The 18580-nt window shown below is 44.0% G+C and overlaps 1 protein-coding gene and 1 long non-coding RNA gene across 2 annotated transcripts; both read left to right on the plus strand.

The window, feature by feature from the left end:
* Window positions 1-864: 864 nt before the first annotated feature.
* Window positions 865-1243, plus strand: LOC131906126 (dynein light chain 2, cytoplasmic-like). The gene has a single exon (XM_059256918.1). The coding sequence runs from the start codon at window positions 920-922 to the stop codon at window positions 1184-1186; it is 267 nt and encodes an 88-aa protein (XP_059112901.1). The 5' UTR covers window positions 865-919; the 3' UTR covers window positions 1187-1243.
* Window positions 1244-7472: 6229 nt separating this feature from the next.
* LOC131907437 (uncharacterized) lies at window positions 7473-17582 on the plus strand. The gene is made up of 4 exons (XR_009378402.1): window positions 7473-7703; window positions 8609-8641; window positions 9285-9444; window positions 17069-17582. It is a non-coding gene; the product is annotated as an uncharacterized LOC131907437 (long non-coding RNA).
* The last annotated feature ends 998 nt before the right edge of the window (window positions 17583-18580 follow it).

The raw sequence follows: 18580 nt of genomic DNA on the forward strand, positions 1-18580 counted from the left end.
AAAAATAAGTTGTACTCAGGAGATTGCTCAGATAGCGCCAGGAGTATGTCCTGCTGGCTGCTCCACCAGATAGTAAAATCATACGAGATTAATTGGTTAAAAACAGGGCCTGCTTCAGACACTAAGAGAAAAATGGTGTTCTCTGAGCGTCTTAGATGCAAACTGAGTGGGGAGCCCTGAAGGGGTACTCTCTGAAGAAAAGTATCCCTGGAAGTAGGTAAGCATTTTTTATTTCCTTAGGTAAGGATGGAAATATGTATACCTGTTGGTGTAGCAACCAAGCTGAAGGATTTCCCTTTCTTACTGAAGGCAGTAATTCTGTTTCAGCTCCATTTGCCTATGGAAAATCACTTATGAAGCGGCACAGCTTTGATATGAAGAAAGTCCTCTGTTTACCACTAATTCCATTACTAAAAGTACACATCTCAGAGCAAAACAGGCTATGTGCATCCTTTGTAATTTGCCATTTTCACTGTGTTTCATTTGAGCTCCTGTACCTTCAAGGAATTGCCATAAATGATAGATAGCCTTATGTGTGGGGGTAGGCTGAGAAGACTTCATAGGCTGGGAAGACCTCAAAGACAGAGACCAGACAGAAACCTGTTCCCGGTATGCCTTGCCCCCATCAAAAAAAGAATCCAGAGCGGCGGAGCGGAGCGGACGGCGAGAGTGCACCAGCGGGGACCGGCGGGCTGCTGGGCGGCACGAGGCGGAGCGCGGGCGGCCGGGGGAGCTCGGGAGGGTGGACGGCGGCAGCGCTCTGCTCCGGGGCTGTGGGGAGCAGGCGGACACCGCGGCGGCAGTGGCTGCTGCTGCAGGACGAGCCCGGGGGACACCGCCCCTCCTGCCCCGCGCTCTGCTTCAGCCCAGCGCTGCTCCCCAGGGGCCTGTGCGGACTCGCCCTGCCTGACGTGTCACGATGTCTGACCGGAAGGCAGTGATCAGGAACGCAGACATGTCTGAGGACATGCAACAGGATGCCGTTAACTGCGCCACACAGGCCATGGAGAAATACAACATAGAGAAGGACATTGCTGCCTATGTCAAGAAGGAGTTTGACAAGAACTATAACCCCACCTGGCACTGCATCGTGGGCCGGAATTTTGGCAGTTATGTCACACCCGAGACGAAGCACTTCATCTATTTTTACTTGGGTCAAGTCGCCATCCTCTTCAAGTCAGGCTAGGAGGCCGAGGAGAGGGTGTCAGTGGCGGCGGCGGCGGCAGCGGTGGCCCACAGGCGGCCTTGCTGGGACTGTTTTGCACTGGGGCTGTGCTACTGCATGGACTGTATACTCGATTTCATGTGTGTGTCGCAGTAAACAAAAACCAAACTTCTTTCTGTTTAGTTGCCTGGGGAAGAAGGCTGCTTTATGTTTATTTTTTTTTTAAGACTTTAAACATATTTTTTTGGTTGTACTGCACTAGGAAGTCTCTCCCACCCTCCTTTTCTCTTTCTCTCCCTGTATAAAATCAAAGGCCCTCAGCAAAGCCAGAGAGACTAGGAGGCTGAGGGCTAGACCCAGGTCTCTGGAGGTGGAGACCTCACTGCAGCTGCCTCTTCCTGGGGTGATGCTGCTGGAGGAGGGGCCGAGGCTGTGAGGACAGTGGTAGGATTGGCAAGGAGAGGGATAGGAAGTTGGGTGGGGGGGGGGTTGCTCTAGTACCAGGGAGAATATTCCACTGAACTGTGACTTTATTTCTGCTTGGGGCAGGGTGGGTGGGTGCAGTCTTTAAGAGCCCTGAGATGTGTTTGTGGTGTGGGATTGGGGAGCAGACTCGTCTTGCTGTCTGTCTGTCAGGGTTTCTAAGTAAGGGCTGTGTCTTTGTGGGTTCCCTTCCTTACTCTTCCGGCCACCGTGACATGGAGGGCTGTGGGGAGTAGGATTAACTTGACTCTTCCCCTTTCCCTTCTGCCCTCCGCTCCCCGCTTAGCCCTCGGTTCTTCTCATGCCTCAGTTCTCTTAGAGCAGCCCTGTTGGCTGGCAAGGGAACTCCTGGTGACTGTAGTTCCTTAGTTAGGTCTTCACAATCAAACCAAATCAGCGTCCCCTTGATTCTTCCTGTGTGTTTGTGTTCGTCTGTGTGCGTGTGTGGGGTGGGTCTGGGGTAGAAGAGAGGGGAGGGGCAGGATAGGTGGACTCTGTAGGGTGTACGGGGACGTAGGGGGCACAGTTAGTTCCAAGTGGGCTTCTATGTTACCTGTTGGGGTGAGGACAGGTTGGTGTCACACCATCCTCCTCCCCTCAGCCATCTAGTATGGACACCCTGCTTTGCCCTGTGGCTGGCTGTTCCTGGGGAAGTTTTTGAGAAGGTCACCCAGGACAAGATGGCCATACTGCCATCTGCCCTGGAGTTGGATCTGGGGGCAGGGACAACTCTTGGCTGGTCCCGGCCTCTTGTGGGAAGTGGGAATGGAAGAAGTGAGGGCCGACCGAGAGGGGCTCCTTGGAACAGGTCTGAAGTACAGTAACAAGCTCGTGAGTCAGGAGGTGGAGAAGGGCTGTGAGTGGGAGGACCTTCCAGAGAGTGCAAGGGAAACCTCGGCTGTTGTTGACCTGATGGGGTGGGTGGGGACTGTCATTGCCAATTGAGCTGCTGGTTCTAATGAATCACATTCAGAACATGGAGTAGGGTTGACACTGTATGGGGTGGGGAAATCTAGCTCTTTTTTCCCCCAGCCTATCCTTGAGGGTGGGGGAAGGCAGGAGAATGTCCCTTCCTCCTAAGCCCTTAGTGTGTGTTGAGCTTTTTTTTTTTTTTTTCTCTTTAGTGCTGGCAGGGAGGGTGGGAACTAGTGACTGAGTTCCCTGTTCAAACCTTTCATTGGGTACAAGATTGAATGTTTGATTTTAGGTTTTATTTTTCTTAACGAATGTCCAGATGTGTGTTTCTCCCTGCCCTCCAAGACTCTGGCCAGTTGGAAGTGTCTAGTTTTTGTTCATCTCTCATTTCTGGTGCAGGGGCTGAGACCCTGCTACATCTATGCTCTGCATCCACGCCTATTTTGGACATTAAAGGTCGATTGATGCAAAAAAAAAAAAAAAAAAAAAAAAAAAAGAATCCAGAGATGAGACAAAGTAAGGAACTGGGGAGAAGTTTGTTACAGGACAAAAGTACCCACTCCAGAGGCTGAAGTCTCTCAAATGAGTTACATCTTGAAATTTTGGGTAGATCATCTTACAGGGAAACTTTGATCAGGGGTGGTGGGGTGGGGGATTATTTGTGAGTTGAAGTGAAGGGAAAGTGGGAAAATCCAGGAATGGGTTGAGATTTTCCAAAATAGAGTTTAGTTCCTTTTCCTACACTGATAGGGGTCGGGGGTGCTGATGTGCCATGGTGTCAGGTGCATGATAGGAATTGCAAATTGTACAAAGCAAAGGATATGCACATGCAATTTGAATAAAGCAGAAAAAAATAAGCAGTCATCCTGTTCAGCCTTGCAGGGCTGAGTGGTCGAACTGTAATATGCTAACTACATCAGCCTCAGGTCATCTTGCAGTTCTGTTCCTTGTCTTTCCCAGCTCCTATCTATCCATCTCCTTCTGTCAGTTTGACATTTTGGTTCCAAAGCTCCTACAGCAGTGCTGTTCCAAACGTCCAACAGCAACATAAGCTCTCACCGAGGCTGAGCTGGGTGCGCAGATGCTGTTGTCTTTGTAGGGCCCTAAGAAAGCATTCCCTGTCCTCCACGTCTGTCGGTTTCAGGTTATTGCTGCTTGAGTGTCAGAGCATGTGAACTTTGAACCCAGTCATGACTTTGATGTTGAGTGGGAGAAGAATTTTCCAAACAGGCAGATTTTAAATGAGGACAAATCTCAAGGAAACCTGTTGCACAATGGTTTTGACAAGATCCTTCGGTTTCCTAGTGCGTGAGCTATAGAAAACACAGCATTTAAGGCATGTTTGTGTAAGCAATGTCGGCTGCAGACCTCAGCTTATTCCAAGGAACCTAAGGAGTGTGGATGGTGTGTCCTCAATGGAGCTCTGCAAAGAGTATTGGTCTGTATATGCAAGAAGATTGTATTTACTTTCCTATTTTAAAACATATTTGTGTCTTTTCTTTTTAGCCACGTTGTTTCCCCAAGCACAAGGTAGATAATATATAGTCATTTGTAGAGTTGTTTTTGTAAAATTTGTTCCTCATTGCAAAGTAATACATATCTACAGTAGAACATTTTAATTATATACAGCAAAACTGCACAAAAAATGCAGTTAAGAGTGAGTACTGCTGAGCCATCTTTCTATCCTGTTTTATTTTTTAAAGATTTATTTATTTATTTATTTATTTATTTATTTATGTTTTTAATGTTTAAGAGTGTTTTCCCTATGTGTGTGTTTATGCGCATGGAGTCTAGAAGCAGGCATCAGATCCTCTGGGACTGGAGTTAAGACAGTTGTGAGTTGCCATGTGGGTGCTGGGAATAGAACCCAGATCCTCTGGAAGAACAGCCAGTGCTCTTAACTGCTAGACTGTCTCTCCAGCTCTGTTTTGTTTTGTTTGTTTGTTTTTGAGACAGAGCCTGACATAGACTCAAATTCAGTGCGTAGCAGAAGATGACCTTGAACATCTGCTTCTTCTGTCTGTGTCTCCCGAGTGCTGGGATTAGAGGCAGAGGCCACCACGTCCTGCTTTAAAACCAGCTCTTTTATAAGACATATAATTGTTCCCCTTTTGAGCTTTCATCTTGCTTTTTGTTTCTGAAGATTTATTTAATTTTATTTCACGTGTGTGGCCTGAGTATGTTTGTATACTACATACACACAGGTGCTTGCAACTGCCTGCAGAGGTGGCTGGCGTTGGCTCCACTCGAACTAGGGTTGAAGACAGTAGTGTGACATGAATTGCTAAACGGTCTTATTAATAAAAAGCCAGATATTGTGGTGAATGGTGAAAGATCAGAGAAGCAGAACAAGCCACAGCCAACCTCACCTCTCCAACTTCTCAGCTGATTCTGGTTCCTCAGACTTAAAGCCTCTGAGTCCTCACCTGGAAGGGTCTTAGCTGAACTGCTTAAAAGGCCTCTAGTTCCTGTTCCTCAGCCTCAGGAGAGCAAGTTTCTGTTTCCTCATACTTTATATACCTTTCTGTGTCCTGCCATATTACTTCCTGGGATTAAAGGCGTGTGTCCTTCCTAAGCAAAGACAAGAGATCAGAAGTGCTGGGATTAAAGGTGTGTGCCACCACGCCTGGCTTTGTTCCCAGTGTGGCCTTGAACTCAGAGATCCAGACGATCTCTGCCTCCTGAGTGATAGGATTAAAGGCATGGGTGCCGCCACTGTCTGGCCTCTATGTCTAATCTAGTGGCTGTTCTGTTCTCTGACCCCCCAGATAAGTTTATTGGGGTGTACTATATATCAACCACACAGTAGTGAGCTGCCATGTGGGTGCTAGGAACTAAACCTCTATCCTCTGTAACCATCTCAGCCATCTCTCCAGTCTCCGTCTTACTTTGCTTTATGTTTTATTTTATTTTTTAATTTTTTTGGGGGGGGGCGGGGTTGAGACAGGGTTTCTCTGTGTAGCTTTGGAGCCTGTCCTGGATCTCACTCTGTAGACCAGGCTGGACTCAAACTCACAAAGATTCACCTGGCTCTGCCTCCCGAGTGCTGGGATTAAAGGAGTGCACCACCACCACCACCACCCAGCCTGCTTTATGTTTTAAATGGCATACTTGCATTTGATTTGTACAACGTAGGATCCCTGCTGTGTCTTGATCACAGACAGGAGTGGAGAGCATATACTAAATACCATTTTGTGTTGGCTTTGGCATACTTCACAGTGCACAAATTACTGGAGTCCATGTCTTTGTGCATGTGTATATATGTATATGTGTGTGCAGGGGCACACACTCATGCATGCATGTGTAAAGAAAGGTCAGAGGTCAATGTCATACTTGCCCTTATATTTTATAGTGCTTAAACATAATATGCCTCTTAATGATGCTTGGTAAGTTCCTGGCTCATCATTACATCATCAGAACCATTAACCTTCCTCTACTTTCCTAAGACTCCATTGCCACTGCTCCCCCTACCCTACCCCACCTGGCTTTTTTTTTTTCCTGAGCCTGGGGGCAGGGCCTCTCAGTGTTGCCCTGGCTGGCCTGGAACTCACTATATAAACCATTTGGGCCTGGGACATTCAGAGATATGCCTACTTCCGCCTTCTGAGTGCTGGGATTAAGGACTCCACTTTATTTTTTGAGACAAGGCCTCTCATTGAACCTGGAGCTCACTGACTGGCTAGGTTGGCTGACCATCAAGTCCCAAAGATCCTCCTATCCCTGCCTCCTGGTCCTGGGGTCACAGGCATTGCTGCCACACCCGGCTTCTCCCACAAATACTAAGGATCCAAACCCAAGTCCTCGTGCTTGCATAGCAAGAGCTTCAGCCTCTGATGGCGGCCAGCGTCCTGCTGGGTTTTCAGGCCCAGCAATGATCACTGCCCCACCCACATCACTAGTTGGCCTTATGAAATCCATGACAGGCTACTTTGGAAGGATGAGGAACTGATTCCATTGCAGAGGGGTTTCACTGTGAAGCTCCTGCCAGACCTCCTGGACCATGTAAGTCGTAACTGTAACATCATAGCTACACTGGCAGCCCCTCTCTGCTCTTGCAAAGACTCCGTTACCTTTACTGTAGGCAAGCGACATCACATGGCACACCAAGTGAGCATGAAGAGAAGTGGTGTGAAGGAACAGAGCCACCTGCAGTTCAACTGCTTGGAAGTTGGCCATTTGCTACACATTCCCCACGGAGTGCCAAATCCACAAGCATTTTGAAGCTACAGCTTGGTGACCCACCGAAGGTACCCATCTGTGGGTCTCTTTAGCGGCCAGAGCTCAGTGCTGTTTTGCACAGACCTTGCTATTAATAACATTGCAGTCTTTGGTTTCATGGAGGGGCCTCTCTGGGACTTATCCTGGAGTTAGAGACGTCAGCAAGTTTCCAGATGTTTCTTGATTATTGGAATACCCTGACAGCTCTTTGGCTCACAGGATGTGTTATGAACAAGTGTCCTTCAGTCCACCAATCCAGATGTTCTTTCTCTGCGATTTGGCATGGGGTATACCCAGGATATTAAATGAGATGTCTAATAGAGTGTTAATGGCATTAGCCACACAGGCTATGAGAAATAACCTCCTCAACATAAATTATTTTATGATGTCAGAACACAGTTGTGCCATTTATGCTTTCTGTAAAATATCCTTCGTGTTTTCCAGCTCCCAGCACCACTGATGGTGTATTTGTGGGCTCACAGCAATATTGTTGCTGATGATAAAAACTCAGAGAAAAGCATACACATGTATCCCAGGATGGCCTCAAACTTACAGTGCAGCTGAGGATGATCTTGAACTCTGTGATCTTCCTGCCCCTACAGCCCCAGTGGTAGAATTATAAGAACATACAACCCTGCCTGGTTTATGTATGCTGAGGATCAAACACAGGGCTTTATGCATGCTAGTCAAGCATGCTACCACTGAGCTCTATCTCCAGCCCTTAGCTGAACATTTTCAAGAGTATTCTCTAAAACTTGTTTACTGGGGCGGGGGTGGACTGAAGAGAGTTGGCTAAGCAGTTAAGATCACTTGTGGCTCTTGCAACAGGTCACAGTTTTGGTTCCCAGAACCTGGGGACCAGATGGCTGTTACCCATGATTCCAGTTCCGAGGGATCCAACACCATCTTCTGACTTCTGAAGGTAGTCATCACACATGTGGTACATATACATATATGCAGCCAAAACACTTACACACAGAAAAGAAAACAGACCTAGAGATTTTTTGTAATTGTTTGAGAGGCTTTACCTGTGTATAAATTGAAGAGTATTGCTTTGTTCTGTTTGTGTTTCTATTTTTCCCATGCTTATTGAGTATTTGCATATTACTTGTGAATTGTGTATTTTTGTTCATTTTCTTGGGGAGAGGAGGTTCATTGATTTATATGGACTCTATCCTCACTAACTTACAATAGATATTTTTCCACCACAATTGCTATAAATTTTGATATTGTTTGCTCTTTAGTGCTTGTCTTTTGATATACATCAATTTTAAATTCCTAAATAGCACCAAATGCATCACTCTCTCTCTTTTTTTTTTTGTAATTTCTGATATATATTAGTGCTTCAGAAGCTCTTCTTTATCTGAGTATCATGAAATGTACCTTTCTCTTCTTTAATTTCCTCATTAATTTAGTTTTAAATTTAGCTCAACTCTCTCTGCAATGTATGCTGTGTTTTGTGTAAACACACATTTATACTGATGTTTTCTTAATAACTGACTGGTTTCTAAATATTTTATCATGATTATCCATCTTGAACTCACAGAGGTCCGCCAGCCTCTGCCTCTCGAGTGCCGGGACTAAAGGTGTGCACCACCGCCACCCAGCATTCAGACCTCTTTTTATTTGTCGCCTTCCTTTCTTTTTTTGTTAAGTACTTATATATTAGATGGTCTGTTTATTGACATGTATGTTGCGTTTTTCCATGTATTAGACTTAATTATTTTAGTTTGTAGTATTTATTAATTACCTGTTGGGCACTGAAAAAACTTCCTTCAAATATGTATATGTTACCCTTTCAAACTCTTCTTTTTCTTCTTTTTCGAGGTGCTGAGGATTGAACACACAGCCTTACACATGGTAAGTGGGTAAGCCTTCCCATCTACCACTGAGCTTCAGTTTTTCTGCCGTCCCTCCAGCTCATGGAATGCTCTTTTGAAAAACATACACATTAAGCACTTGAAAACAGACACTGCCGATACTGGATGTTACCAAGGTTCAGAGGACCCTCTAACGGATTTCCATGATCCTCTGTCCTCGAGGAATTGATTAGAGATATACACTTGCAGAAGGAGGTGGGTGGAAGAAAGAGATAAGATGAAGTCCACTCTGCCACAAAGGACGGGGCTCGGATGTCTCATAGCCACTCATCACGGTTGATCCTAAGTGAGCCCTTGGTGTAGATCCTCCTCACACTGACATGGCAAGTGCTTTGCCAACTGAGCCATTTCCCCAACTCTGTGTTGTCTTTTCTGTACATCATCAAGCTGCTTGATGTATAGAAAAGGAGAGATGTGTAGATGCATAGATCAAAAGTGAACTGAGAAATTTTCTCTCCCTGAATCTGGGCAAAATGATAAAGACACCAGTATCAGTCTCTTGGTTTTTGGTAGAGTGGTGAGCGGTGGACCTGAGTTTCCATTTACAATAAGAAAGAGCGGCTTCAATGACGAATGCCCCTATGTATGTTACATTAAGTTTGCCCATCGCTTCAACTCTACAGGGCTCAAGCTGAACTCTGCTCAACTAAGCTCCACATATATCCTCCCTCTACAACCCAAGACAAGGGAGCAGATCCTCTCTGAAATAGCCTAACTTCATTGCAGAGGCCCAGAACAGAACAACAGTCACTCATGTGCACAGTGTATGGATGGCTTAAGCTGGTAGGTCATTCCCTGGGCACCTGCTTTCCAGGTTTCATCACACAGTTAGATTTCATTACTACGCCATTAAAAAAAAAAAAAAAACAAACCAGGGGGTACAAGATCTTGCAAAATATGTTCTGAACAACTTTAAACTTTATTAAATAAAAATTGCATAAACACAACTGTAAGACAATGAACAGAAAAGTTAAATACAATTTATCACATGTAAAATGGATTATTGTATAAATAGCAAATCAACCCTAAATCCCCACTTCCACAGTGGGAATGGGATACAGCAATATTAACCTAATGAATTAAGTAAAAAAACATCACTTTAAATTGAATAAAACTTTTCAAATAATTCAATATAGCCCTAGTAAAGCTAAGGTTTGGATTCAATGAGACCTGGGATAAAAATGGATGCTTACCATTATAGTTACTTGTAATCAACTTCCAAAAACTAAGGCAAGTCTCCTTAATTCTGGGAAAGAATGTGTCTCTAAATAACCATGATGCTTTTCTCAACAGTTTTGCATCCTATGCAAGTCCGGTAGAGTTTGATGGGTCAGAAAAGCATCGGTTTGTGCAATTCATTGTCCTTTCTTGTACTATTTTCAAGCTTTAAAAAATATATTTGAAAAAAACACCTCCAGCTTCAATTTCACAGATACAACTCCAGCATTAGAGATGCTAGTCAATACTTCCTGCCTCTTCTTGCTGATGTCCCTCCTGATCTTCAGCAGGGAATGACATTGTAATGGGCATTCCTTCCAGGAATAAACAGTTCACACAAGGAATAGAATTGGTAATTACAGAATATTGAAAAATGACAACTGCCAAGGTTTGCAAATGAGTTAGTGAAAACATAAACAGTCATTGGTGGGGGAAGAAAACAAAAACAATTCATAAACTAAATCCAACATTGAAACAATTCATAAACTAAATCCAACATTGAAACAATTCATAAACTAAATCCAACATTGAAACAATTCATAAACTAAATCCAACATTGAAACAATTCATAAACTAAATCCAACACTGAAACAATTCATAAACTAAATCCATCATTAAAACAATGTATTTTGAACACGTGTTCTTGTGTGGGTTGAACAGCGGTTTCTAAGCTTGCAGTAGTTACATGCAGCCTGTAGATGGCATTGGGCAGGACTCCCCAGGTTAGGACTACATTAAAGAGAGTGGGCTTCCTCCATGTCAGTTTCAGGGACTTTCTAAGCTCTTTTGAGTTGTTTGTCTTCCCACTTAAGGAGCTTCCCATCAGGGTGGAATGTTTCATTCAATCTTGGAGGACACTGTTGCACAACAGGTCCCAACACACCAAGGATAAGTAGGTTGCCATAAGAGAGTAAATAAAAATCTCAGCATTGTCAATAGGATTTGTTGAGAAAAAGACACATCATGACCTTGGGGACAGTCCTGGCAATAACACAAGCCCTGAACTCGTCCCTAGAAAACAGTAGGAAGAATTAAGTTGGAGCTGGAGTTACAGATGTAATTTGCATTAGCATCCTAAAAATATCTTAGACCTTAAAACATTTTTTAGATAAACAACTTAAGCTTTTATGTTTCTCAACCTTATAAATTGCATCTCTTATGTAAATTTCTTTCTGAATTTGGCAACAAGGAAAACTATAACTATAATTATCTAGTCTTCAACCCCACCAAAGATCGGAGAAGGAAATAATATTACCTGAGTAAACAGGAAGTGCAAAGCAAACAACTTCCATAGAAATGGCAGACAGCTGGCTGCCTGGATAGTCACTCAAAGTTCCTCTACAATGTTGGGACATTCATCTTTAGCCTACAGGCTATAATATCTGACACACTTTTCTGTGAAGCAGGAATTTTGAAGGACTGTCCTACCTTGTCTTGGCAAGGATTGGCAGTCCTTTCTTTTGTGTCCTTCTCGTCCAGTTTGGACAGCATACTGTCAGCAGTCAAGGCAAGGGCAGTTTCCTGCCTAATGGCTAGTTTTGCCACACTGAAAGCAAACTCCATATGGAGGTTCTTTGATACCCATCATCCTTTCTTGAAGTAAATTGGTGCTGCTAGGAGCAGACATGTCTCACTGTCATGAAAAGCCTTATGTTATTAAAACATCTTAAATGCCATATTCTGTAGATCTCTGAAGTGTTTGAAGACCACTTATCTATCTAAATTATATCTCTGTTTGACCTTGAAAACATACCTAACATGACTACAAGTCTGATTGTTATAGAAGACTACTAAACCTGCATTTCTTAATTATCTTAAATAGTTTTTAATAATAGTTTTCAAGAACTAGAAATTTACATTACATTGTTAAATGAACTGCATAGGTACAATACCTTAAACAAAAGTAGAAACATATATACAGTATAACAAAAATAACCTTAAATTTGTATCAATATACAAAAATCCATACTAATGTAAAATATTTAAGACTAGTAGTTGCTTTTTTAGTTTAAAAGTAGATTCAATAATCTACCCTTTTATCCTGTCATTTCTTTTTTATTTTATTTTATATCCTGTCATTTCTATATCCCCTTTTTTCTTGTTAGAATGAGATCCCTGAATCTAATCTCCTTTGCTCAGCTTCTTCACTGACTGTGACCAACAATAACTTGCAACCAACCCCCCTAAATGGTAATAAACATCCATAATGCATCAAACGGCCAAAAACCACCCACCCCACCTCTTGGGAATGTGGGTGTCATGTATTCTAGATTGCTTCCTGTTGTCTGGGGTGATGGCATCTTTAGGGGACCCTGAGAAAATTGGGACAATGGTCAAGTCCTGGGATAACCAGCCAGCTCCCAAATAATGACACGGAGACTTATTAATTATGAAAGCTCAGCCTTAGCTTAAACTTGTCCCACTAGCTCTTATAACTTAAATTAACCTGCTTCTATTAATCTACATTTTACCATGTGGCTTTTTACTTTTTTCATTCTGTATGTCCAACTCCCTCTGTGTCCCATTGGCATCTCTCTGGCATAACTCAAGTGCCTAGATTCCTCTTTCTCTCTCTCCCCAGAAATCCTATCTCTCCTGCTTAGCTTAGCTATTGGCTGTTAAATTCTTTATTAAATCAATCACAATGACACATCTTCATACAGTATAAACAAATATTTTGCAATAGTTAGGCTAGTCTTAAAAAAGTTGCTGATTGTTGCAAAATATTTCAGTGCCTCAGCTATTTGTAGACGAATTTCTGAACAGTCTTATTAAATAAGAAACACAGAGCCAAATAGAGAGGTAATAGCTGAAGAGATCAGAGAAATAGCGAATAGCCACGACTATCCTTAGCTTACCACCTCACCATTGCTTCCCCAGAGAGAGCTTCTTCCTGTCTAACCTGCACTTTTATTGCCTTCCTGTTCTGCCTTCTCATTGGTTCTAAGCCCAGCCACATCACTTCCTCGTCACTGCCTGTCTATACAGACAGTGTCTATACAGTTTCTATGGTTGGTACTGGGATTAAAGGCTCATCTTACCATGCTTGGCTGTGTCCTTAACCACACAGAGACTCTGCCTGCCATGTGATCAGGATGAAGGGCATATGCTACCACCGCCTGACTTCTGTTTATGGCTCGCTATGTGACCTCTGATCTCCAGACAAATTTTATTTATTAACATACAAATAAAAATCACATTTCAGCACAAATAAAATAAAATATCACCACAGCTATTCCTACAAGGTAATGGGTAATGAGATTAAATGGATTGACTGCTAAATTCTTCTTTTGTATGAAATGCCTGCTTGCTTGGATGGGTGAGGTACCTGCTGGACATCTGTTACATAATCAAGTAACCTTGCCCTAACTCAGACAGAATATGAGTTAATTTGGCTCCCCAAAATTAAAACTTCTTGGGTTTTGCCTATATAATTCTTTGGCTAACAATAGCTGAGGCCTTCCTTACCTAGAGAACTCTCTCTGGTTTTGTCCTGACCAGTCTCTTTTTAATAAAAAACCTCTAATTTACTAAAACCAAAATTTGAGTCAGACTGGTGAATCTCTGGATGACCCTAGACCCCACAAAACCTTTTCTGTAATTTCTCTTGCATTTTCATGGTTCAAGCCTTGCTGAACAGTGCTTCTCTCTTTCTAGTCCTAGACTTATGTTTCCTTGGCTGGCTGTTCTGCTAGCACCTATAGAAGGATGTTCAACTTCATGGAAAGCAGATCCCTCATATTTTATTCCTGATTTTCAAATGGATCTTCTGGGTATTTCTTCACCCATTGTAGGTTTTACTAGATCAACAAACTCCCCTTGTAATCCTACTTAGAGAGGCCTTTGTTTTTGTGTTTTTTTTAATCATTAGTGAGTGTTTACATCTTTCCAGTTTTTCTGTGTCCTTTGAGACCACTGTAACATTTTCCTTTTTTTTTTTTCTTCCAGTTTTTCAAGACAGGGTTTCTCTCTGTACCCCCTGGATGTCCTGCAACTCTCTCTGTAGACCAGGCTGGCATTGAACTCAGGCCAGTCCTTTAGTTGTTCAAAATAAGTCAATAGACAAAGATCTTCACGTCTCGTTTTCCAAGTATAAAGCTTCTCTTCAGACATTAAAAGTTCCATTGATAATTTTAGGTTCAGAGCAATACAGCCGAGCCTGGCTGGTGGCTGGTGTTCGTAATTCTAGCACTCAGGAGAATGAGACCAGCATGGGCAATGGAGTGAGACTTTTTTAAAATAAGGACTGGGAGGTGGAGAGATGGCTCAGCGGTGAAGAGCACTGGCTGCTCTTCCAGATAAGGGGGTTTGATTCCCAGTAGCCGCATGGTGGCTCACAACTATTTATAACTCCAATTCCAGGGTAGCTGATGCCTTCTGGCCTCTATGGATACTGTATGCATGTGGTGTATAGTCACACATGAAGGCAGAATATACATTATTTTTTTAAACTTGGACAGTTGAAAAGAATACATATAGCAAAGCATGTTGTGCTATGCACACTGGAGTGTGGGCAGGAGAATTAGTCCAGCTAGGCTACATTGCAAGATTCTGTTTCAAACAAACCAACCAACAAACAAAAAAGATCATGTGTCAATATAATCTTGGAATAATAGTGGCTCCTTGGAATTTAATTTTCTTTGCATTCATTTTTGTTTGGTTTGGTTTGAGTTTTTTTGGTTTTTTGAGACACGATTTCTCTGTGTAGTTTTGTGCCTGTCCTGGATCTTGCTCTGTAGACCAGGCTGGCCTTGAACTCAGAGAGATCTGCCTGCCTCTGCCTCCCAAGTGCTGGGATGAAAGATGTTCGCCACCACCACCCGGCCGTGTCTTGATCTCTTAAAGCTGGAGTTACGGATGGTTGTGAACCACCATGTAGGTGTCGGGAACTGAATGCAGATTCTCTGCAAGGGCAACAAGTGCTGCTGGCCACTGAGCCATCTCTCCAGCCCCTGGTGTCTCTTTCTGTAAAGAGAAAAGTAATTTTACAGCAATGGGTATGCTGTTCAAAGACAGGAGGCCCTTGTACTCCACTGCAACCCCCTGCTCTGTCTACAAGAAGAAAGCACGGGAGGAGATTCACTACAGCCTTTCTCTGCTTGGTTAAAAAGTCCAACCCAGTGACTTCTCAAACTTGAACATGCTTAGGAGTCACCTACAGGTGTGAAGTTCTAAGGACTGGGGAGGGTAGCAAGACCTGATAGTTCCCAGGAGTCCCAGGTCATGCAGGCACAAGTCCCACCCAGAAGTAGCCATCCTTCACCAAAAAGCCCCCTCGGTGGCTGCCCTTCACCAGTGGCCACCTGGGTACATGCAGGCTCTTTCCCACCAGGTAACAAGGCCTGGAATTGCTCAGTTAGCACTTCCCCACCACTGCCCACATGGTACAACAGTTGGGCCTTCATCTAAGGAGATCTTAGGACTGTTGTCATTCCTGGTTCACTTCTGCTGATTGTGTGTGTCCTTGTCATCTAATAGAGAACAGCCCATAAAACTAGTTGGGATGGATACCGCGGCAGCCATTTGTGAGTGAAGTCCACAGGCTAGACCTGCCCATCCCGCGCCAGCCATTTGTGAGTGAAGTCCACAGGCTAGACCTGCCGTTTCCCCCACTGTGTGACTTCCACTGAATGCTCTTTGAGGGCAGGCAGGGGCTCCAGTTTTTTTCTCAGCCACATCTTTTTTTTTTTTTTTTTTTAAAGATTTTTATTTATTATTTATACAATGTTCTGCCTGCATGTATGCCTGCAAGCCAGAAGAGGGCACCAGATCTCATTACAGATGGTTGTGAGCCACCATGTGGTTGCTGGGAATTGAACTCAGGACCTCTGGAAGAACAGCCAGTGCTCTTAACCTCTGAGCCATCTCTCCAGCCCTCTCAGCCACATCTTTATCAGCTGGAGTGAGCCAGACACTTAGGCACGATCAGAAAGGGCTCTGGGATGGTTTGCATGTGTGTTTCCCTCAAGGCGCAACTAGGGCGAAGAGCAGAACTAGGGTGCTACAGGCCACGGTGAGGCCACTTCCAATCCTGGCTTAGCCATAGGATTCGGTAGGGTCCAAACCAGGGGGGATGTTCCTCAGGCAAGGCCAAGGAGGTACATGAAAGCAGAGGAGGAGACGCAGCAGAAGGCTGACCAACAAAATCCAGAGGCCCCAAAAGCCACAAGGGGAATGTGGTGAGTTGCCAAACCAGAGAGTGCAGAGGCAAATATCAAAGCCAGGGAGCACAGCCAGGAATCCCAGACCAGGGAGATGAAGAGAGAGCAAGTGGGCAGATCACAGCTGGGGGGGCCCAGGCCAGCCGGGAGCAGGCACTTGTGGCTTGCTTTAATGTGCCTCCAGAGCCAAGCTGGGGTGGGCGAGTCAAGGTCAGGGGGGCCATGGAGGGCTGGACAGAATGGGATTTTCTGGAGCTCCTTGTTTCTCAGAGCAGAACCTGGGAAGTACGTGGGAGTGGGCCGCACATGGCTGGCTGCAAGGGGTGTGAGAACGTGGGTGAGCAGCTCGAAGCCTGGACACCCGGTCTATGCACACCCTCACCTAAGAGTTGGTATACACAAATCCCAGCGTCGGTCTCAGGACTGGGGGCCGGATTTCAAGAAAGGAATTGGAAAGAAGTCAGCAAAGGCATCTCTAAAGGCAAAGGTGGTAGCACATATCTATAATCTCAATCTTTGAAAGCGCCAAGAGTTAAAGGTCATCTTCAGCTAAATAGTGAGAAAGTGAGTGTGAAGCCAACCCGAGCTATGCGAGATCCTGTCTTTTTTGTTTGTTTTGTTTTTTGTTTTTCCAAGACAGGGTTTCTCTGTGTAGCTTTGGAGCCTGTCCTGGAGCTCACTCTGTAGGCCAGGCTGGCCTCGAACTCACTCCACCGATCTCTGCCTCCCGAGTGATGGGATTAAAAAATTACACCACTACCACCTGGACAGAGATCCTGTCTCAAAACAATGTTACTGAAGGGGAAAGACAGAATGAAAATATGGTGGCAAATTTCTAATTCCCAGCTTGGCCTCGATGGGGGGGGGGGGAGGGCTGAAAAAAAACAACAACTAATCCTTACAAAAAAAAATTGCAAGGTCCTAAGACACTGTGCAGACTCGGAGTAATTATTTGATGACTCCTGCAAACACATTTCCCTCAAATACAGCTGGTCACTGATGTCGCCTTCCCTCACTCTTCTCCACAGCCTCCTGTGCACCACACCTCTCCACAGCAGCAGACTTCCTTTAGGTGATTGCTGTACCAAAATATTGCACTGTTTAAAATAACCCCGGACTTTCGAATTATAACCTGTTTTTATGTTCAAGCTATCTGTGTATTATTTCTCCTGCAGTTGTACATAAAATGTTTTTACATTTTAAAAAAAGGGCAAATACTATAGAATTGTATTACATGAAATATACAGAATATACAAATTCATAGAGACAGAAAGATTAGATGTTATCTCAAGATGGAGAAGAAAGGAATATAGAGCAATGATTTCCTAAGTACAGAATCTGTTTTGTGTGATGGAAAAGCCCCACAAATGGACAGTAGTATCAGGACATAATATCATGAATGTAATAAATCAATATAATTAATGTAATTAATGAATATCATAAATATAATTATTGAATGAATACTGAGAATGTAATCAATGAATACCACAAATGTAATTAATATCACGAGTGTAATTAATGAATATCATGAGTGTAATTAAAAATAAATAAATAAATAAAATGCTTTCTTCATCTTGCTTTAATGTTTTGTTTTGTTTCCCTGGATACACGGCCGGGCCACATACGCTAGGCAAGTGTTCTGTCTACTACTGAACTAACTACTCCTGCCTCTAGACGGTATCCTCTCTGGGCTTCCCACCCTCACAGCCAGCTTCAAGGCAAGCCCTGACCACCCAGGGTCAGTCCACCTGCATTCACGAGGGCTGGCTGAGGAGCCAGACCAAGCGGGGATAGAAAGGCCTGTAGTGTACTTACCCAGTGTGTAACTTTCCTGGTCACTGTGATAAAACACCAAAGAGGAGAAGCAAAGTATGTCTGAGGGGCTGCAGTCTGTTGTGGAAGATACGGTAACAAGAACTGCTCACGCCAGGAGCCCGTGGAGCTGGTGACATCGCTGGGTCACCTCTAGGCAGATGAGGACACAGACAGCTTGGAATGGAAGTGTGCTGACCTAGAACTTTCAAGCCCTGACTCTAGGACACTACTGCTGCCAGCAAGGTTCTGGAACCTTCCAGAACAGTGCCACCAGCTGGGGACCAAGTGTCCAAACACATAGCCCTGTAGGGACATTTCACATTCAAACCATACTAGCTGACGTTAGTTACTGATTTCCCTGGGCCTCCTCATCCACGAAGAGAATGTCTGCAGGAGCACAGGGCCGCTGTGGACCTCAGGCAAGAAAATGTTTTAGAAGTGCTTTGTAACCTGAAAAGTGCAAGGAAGAGCGGGAGCGTGGTAGTGCATGCCTGTGATGGAAGCCTTTGGAAGGCTGAGGCAAGATGGCAGGTTTTGCCTCAAAAGGTGTAGGTAGGTGCCACCATCATCATCATCATCATCATAGTCTTTATGCCTTAACTGTGCTGCCTCCAAATTTGCTACCAGACTGAACACTGCTGTATGTTAGAATTCAGTTTGACTGCTAATTCCAAAAACTATAATAATGAAAGTGACAAACATAAAAATCCATCCCTCACATGAAA

This window comes from Peromyscus eremicus, chromosome 3, assembly GCF_949786415.1.
Source record: "Peromyscus eremicus chromosome 3, PerEre_H2_v1, whole genome shotgun sequence".
Taxonomy (NCBI): Eukaryota; Metazoa; Chordata; class Mammalia; order Rodentia; family Cricetidae; genus Peromyscus; species Peromyscus eremicus.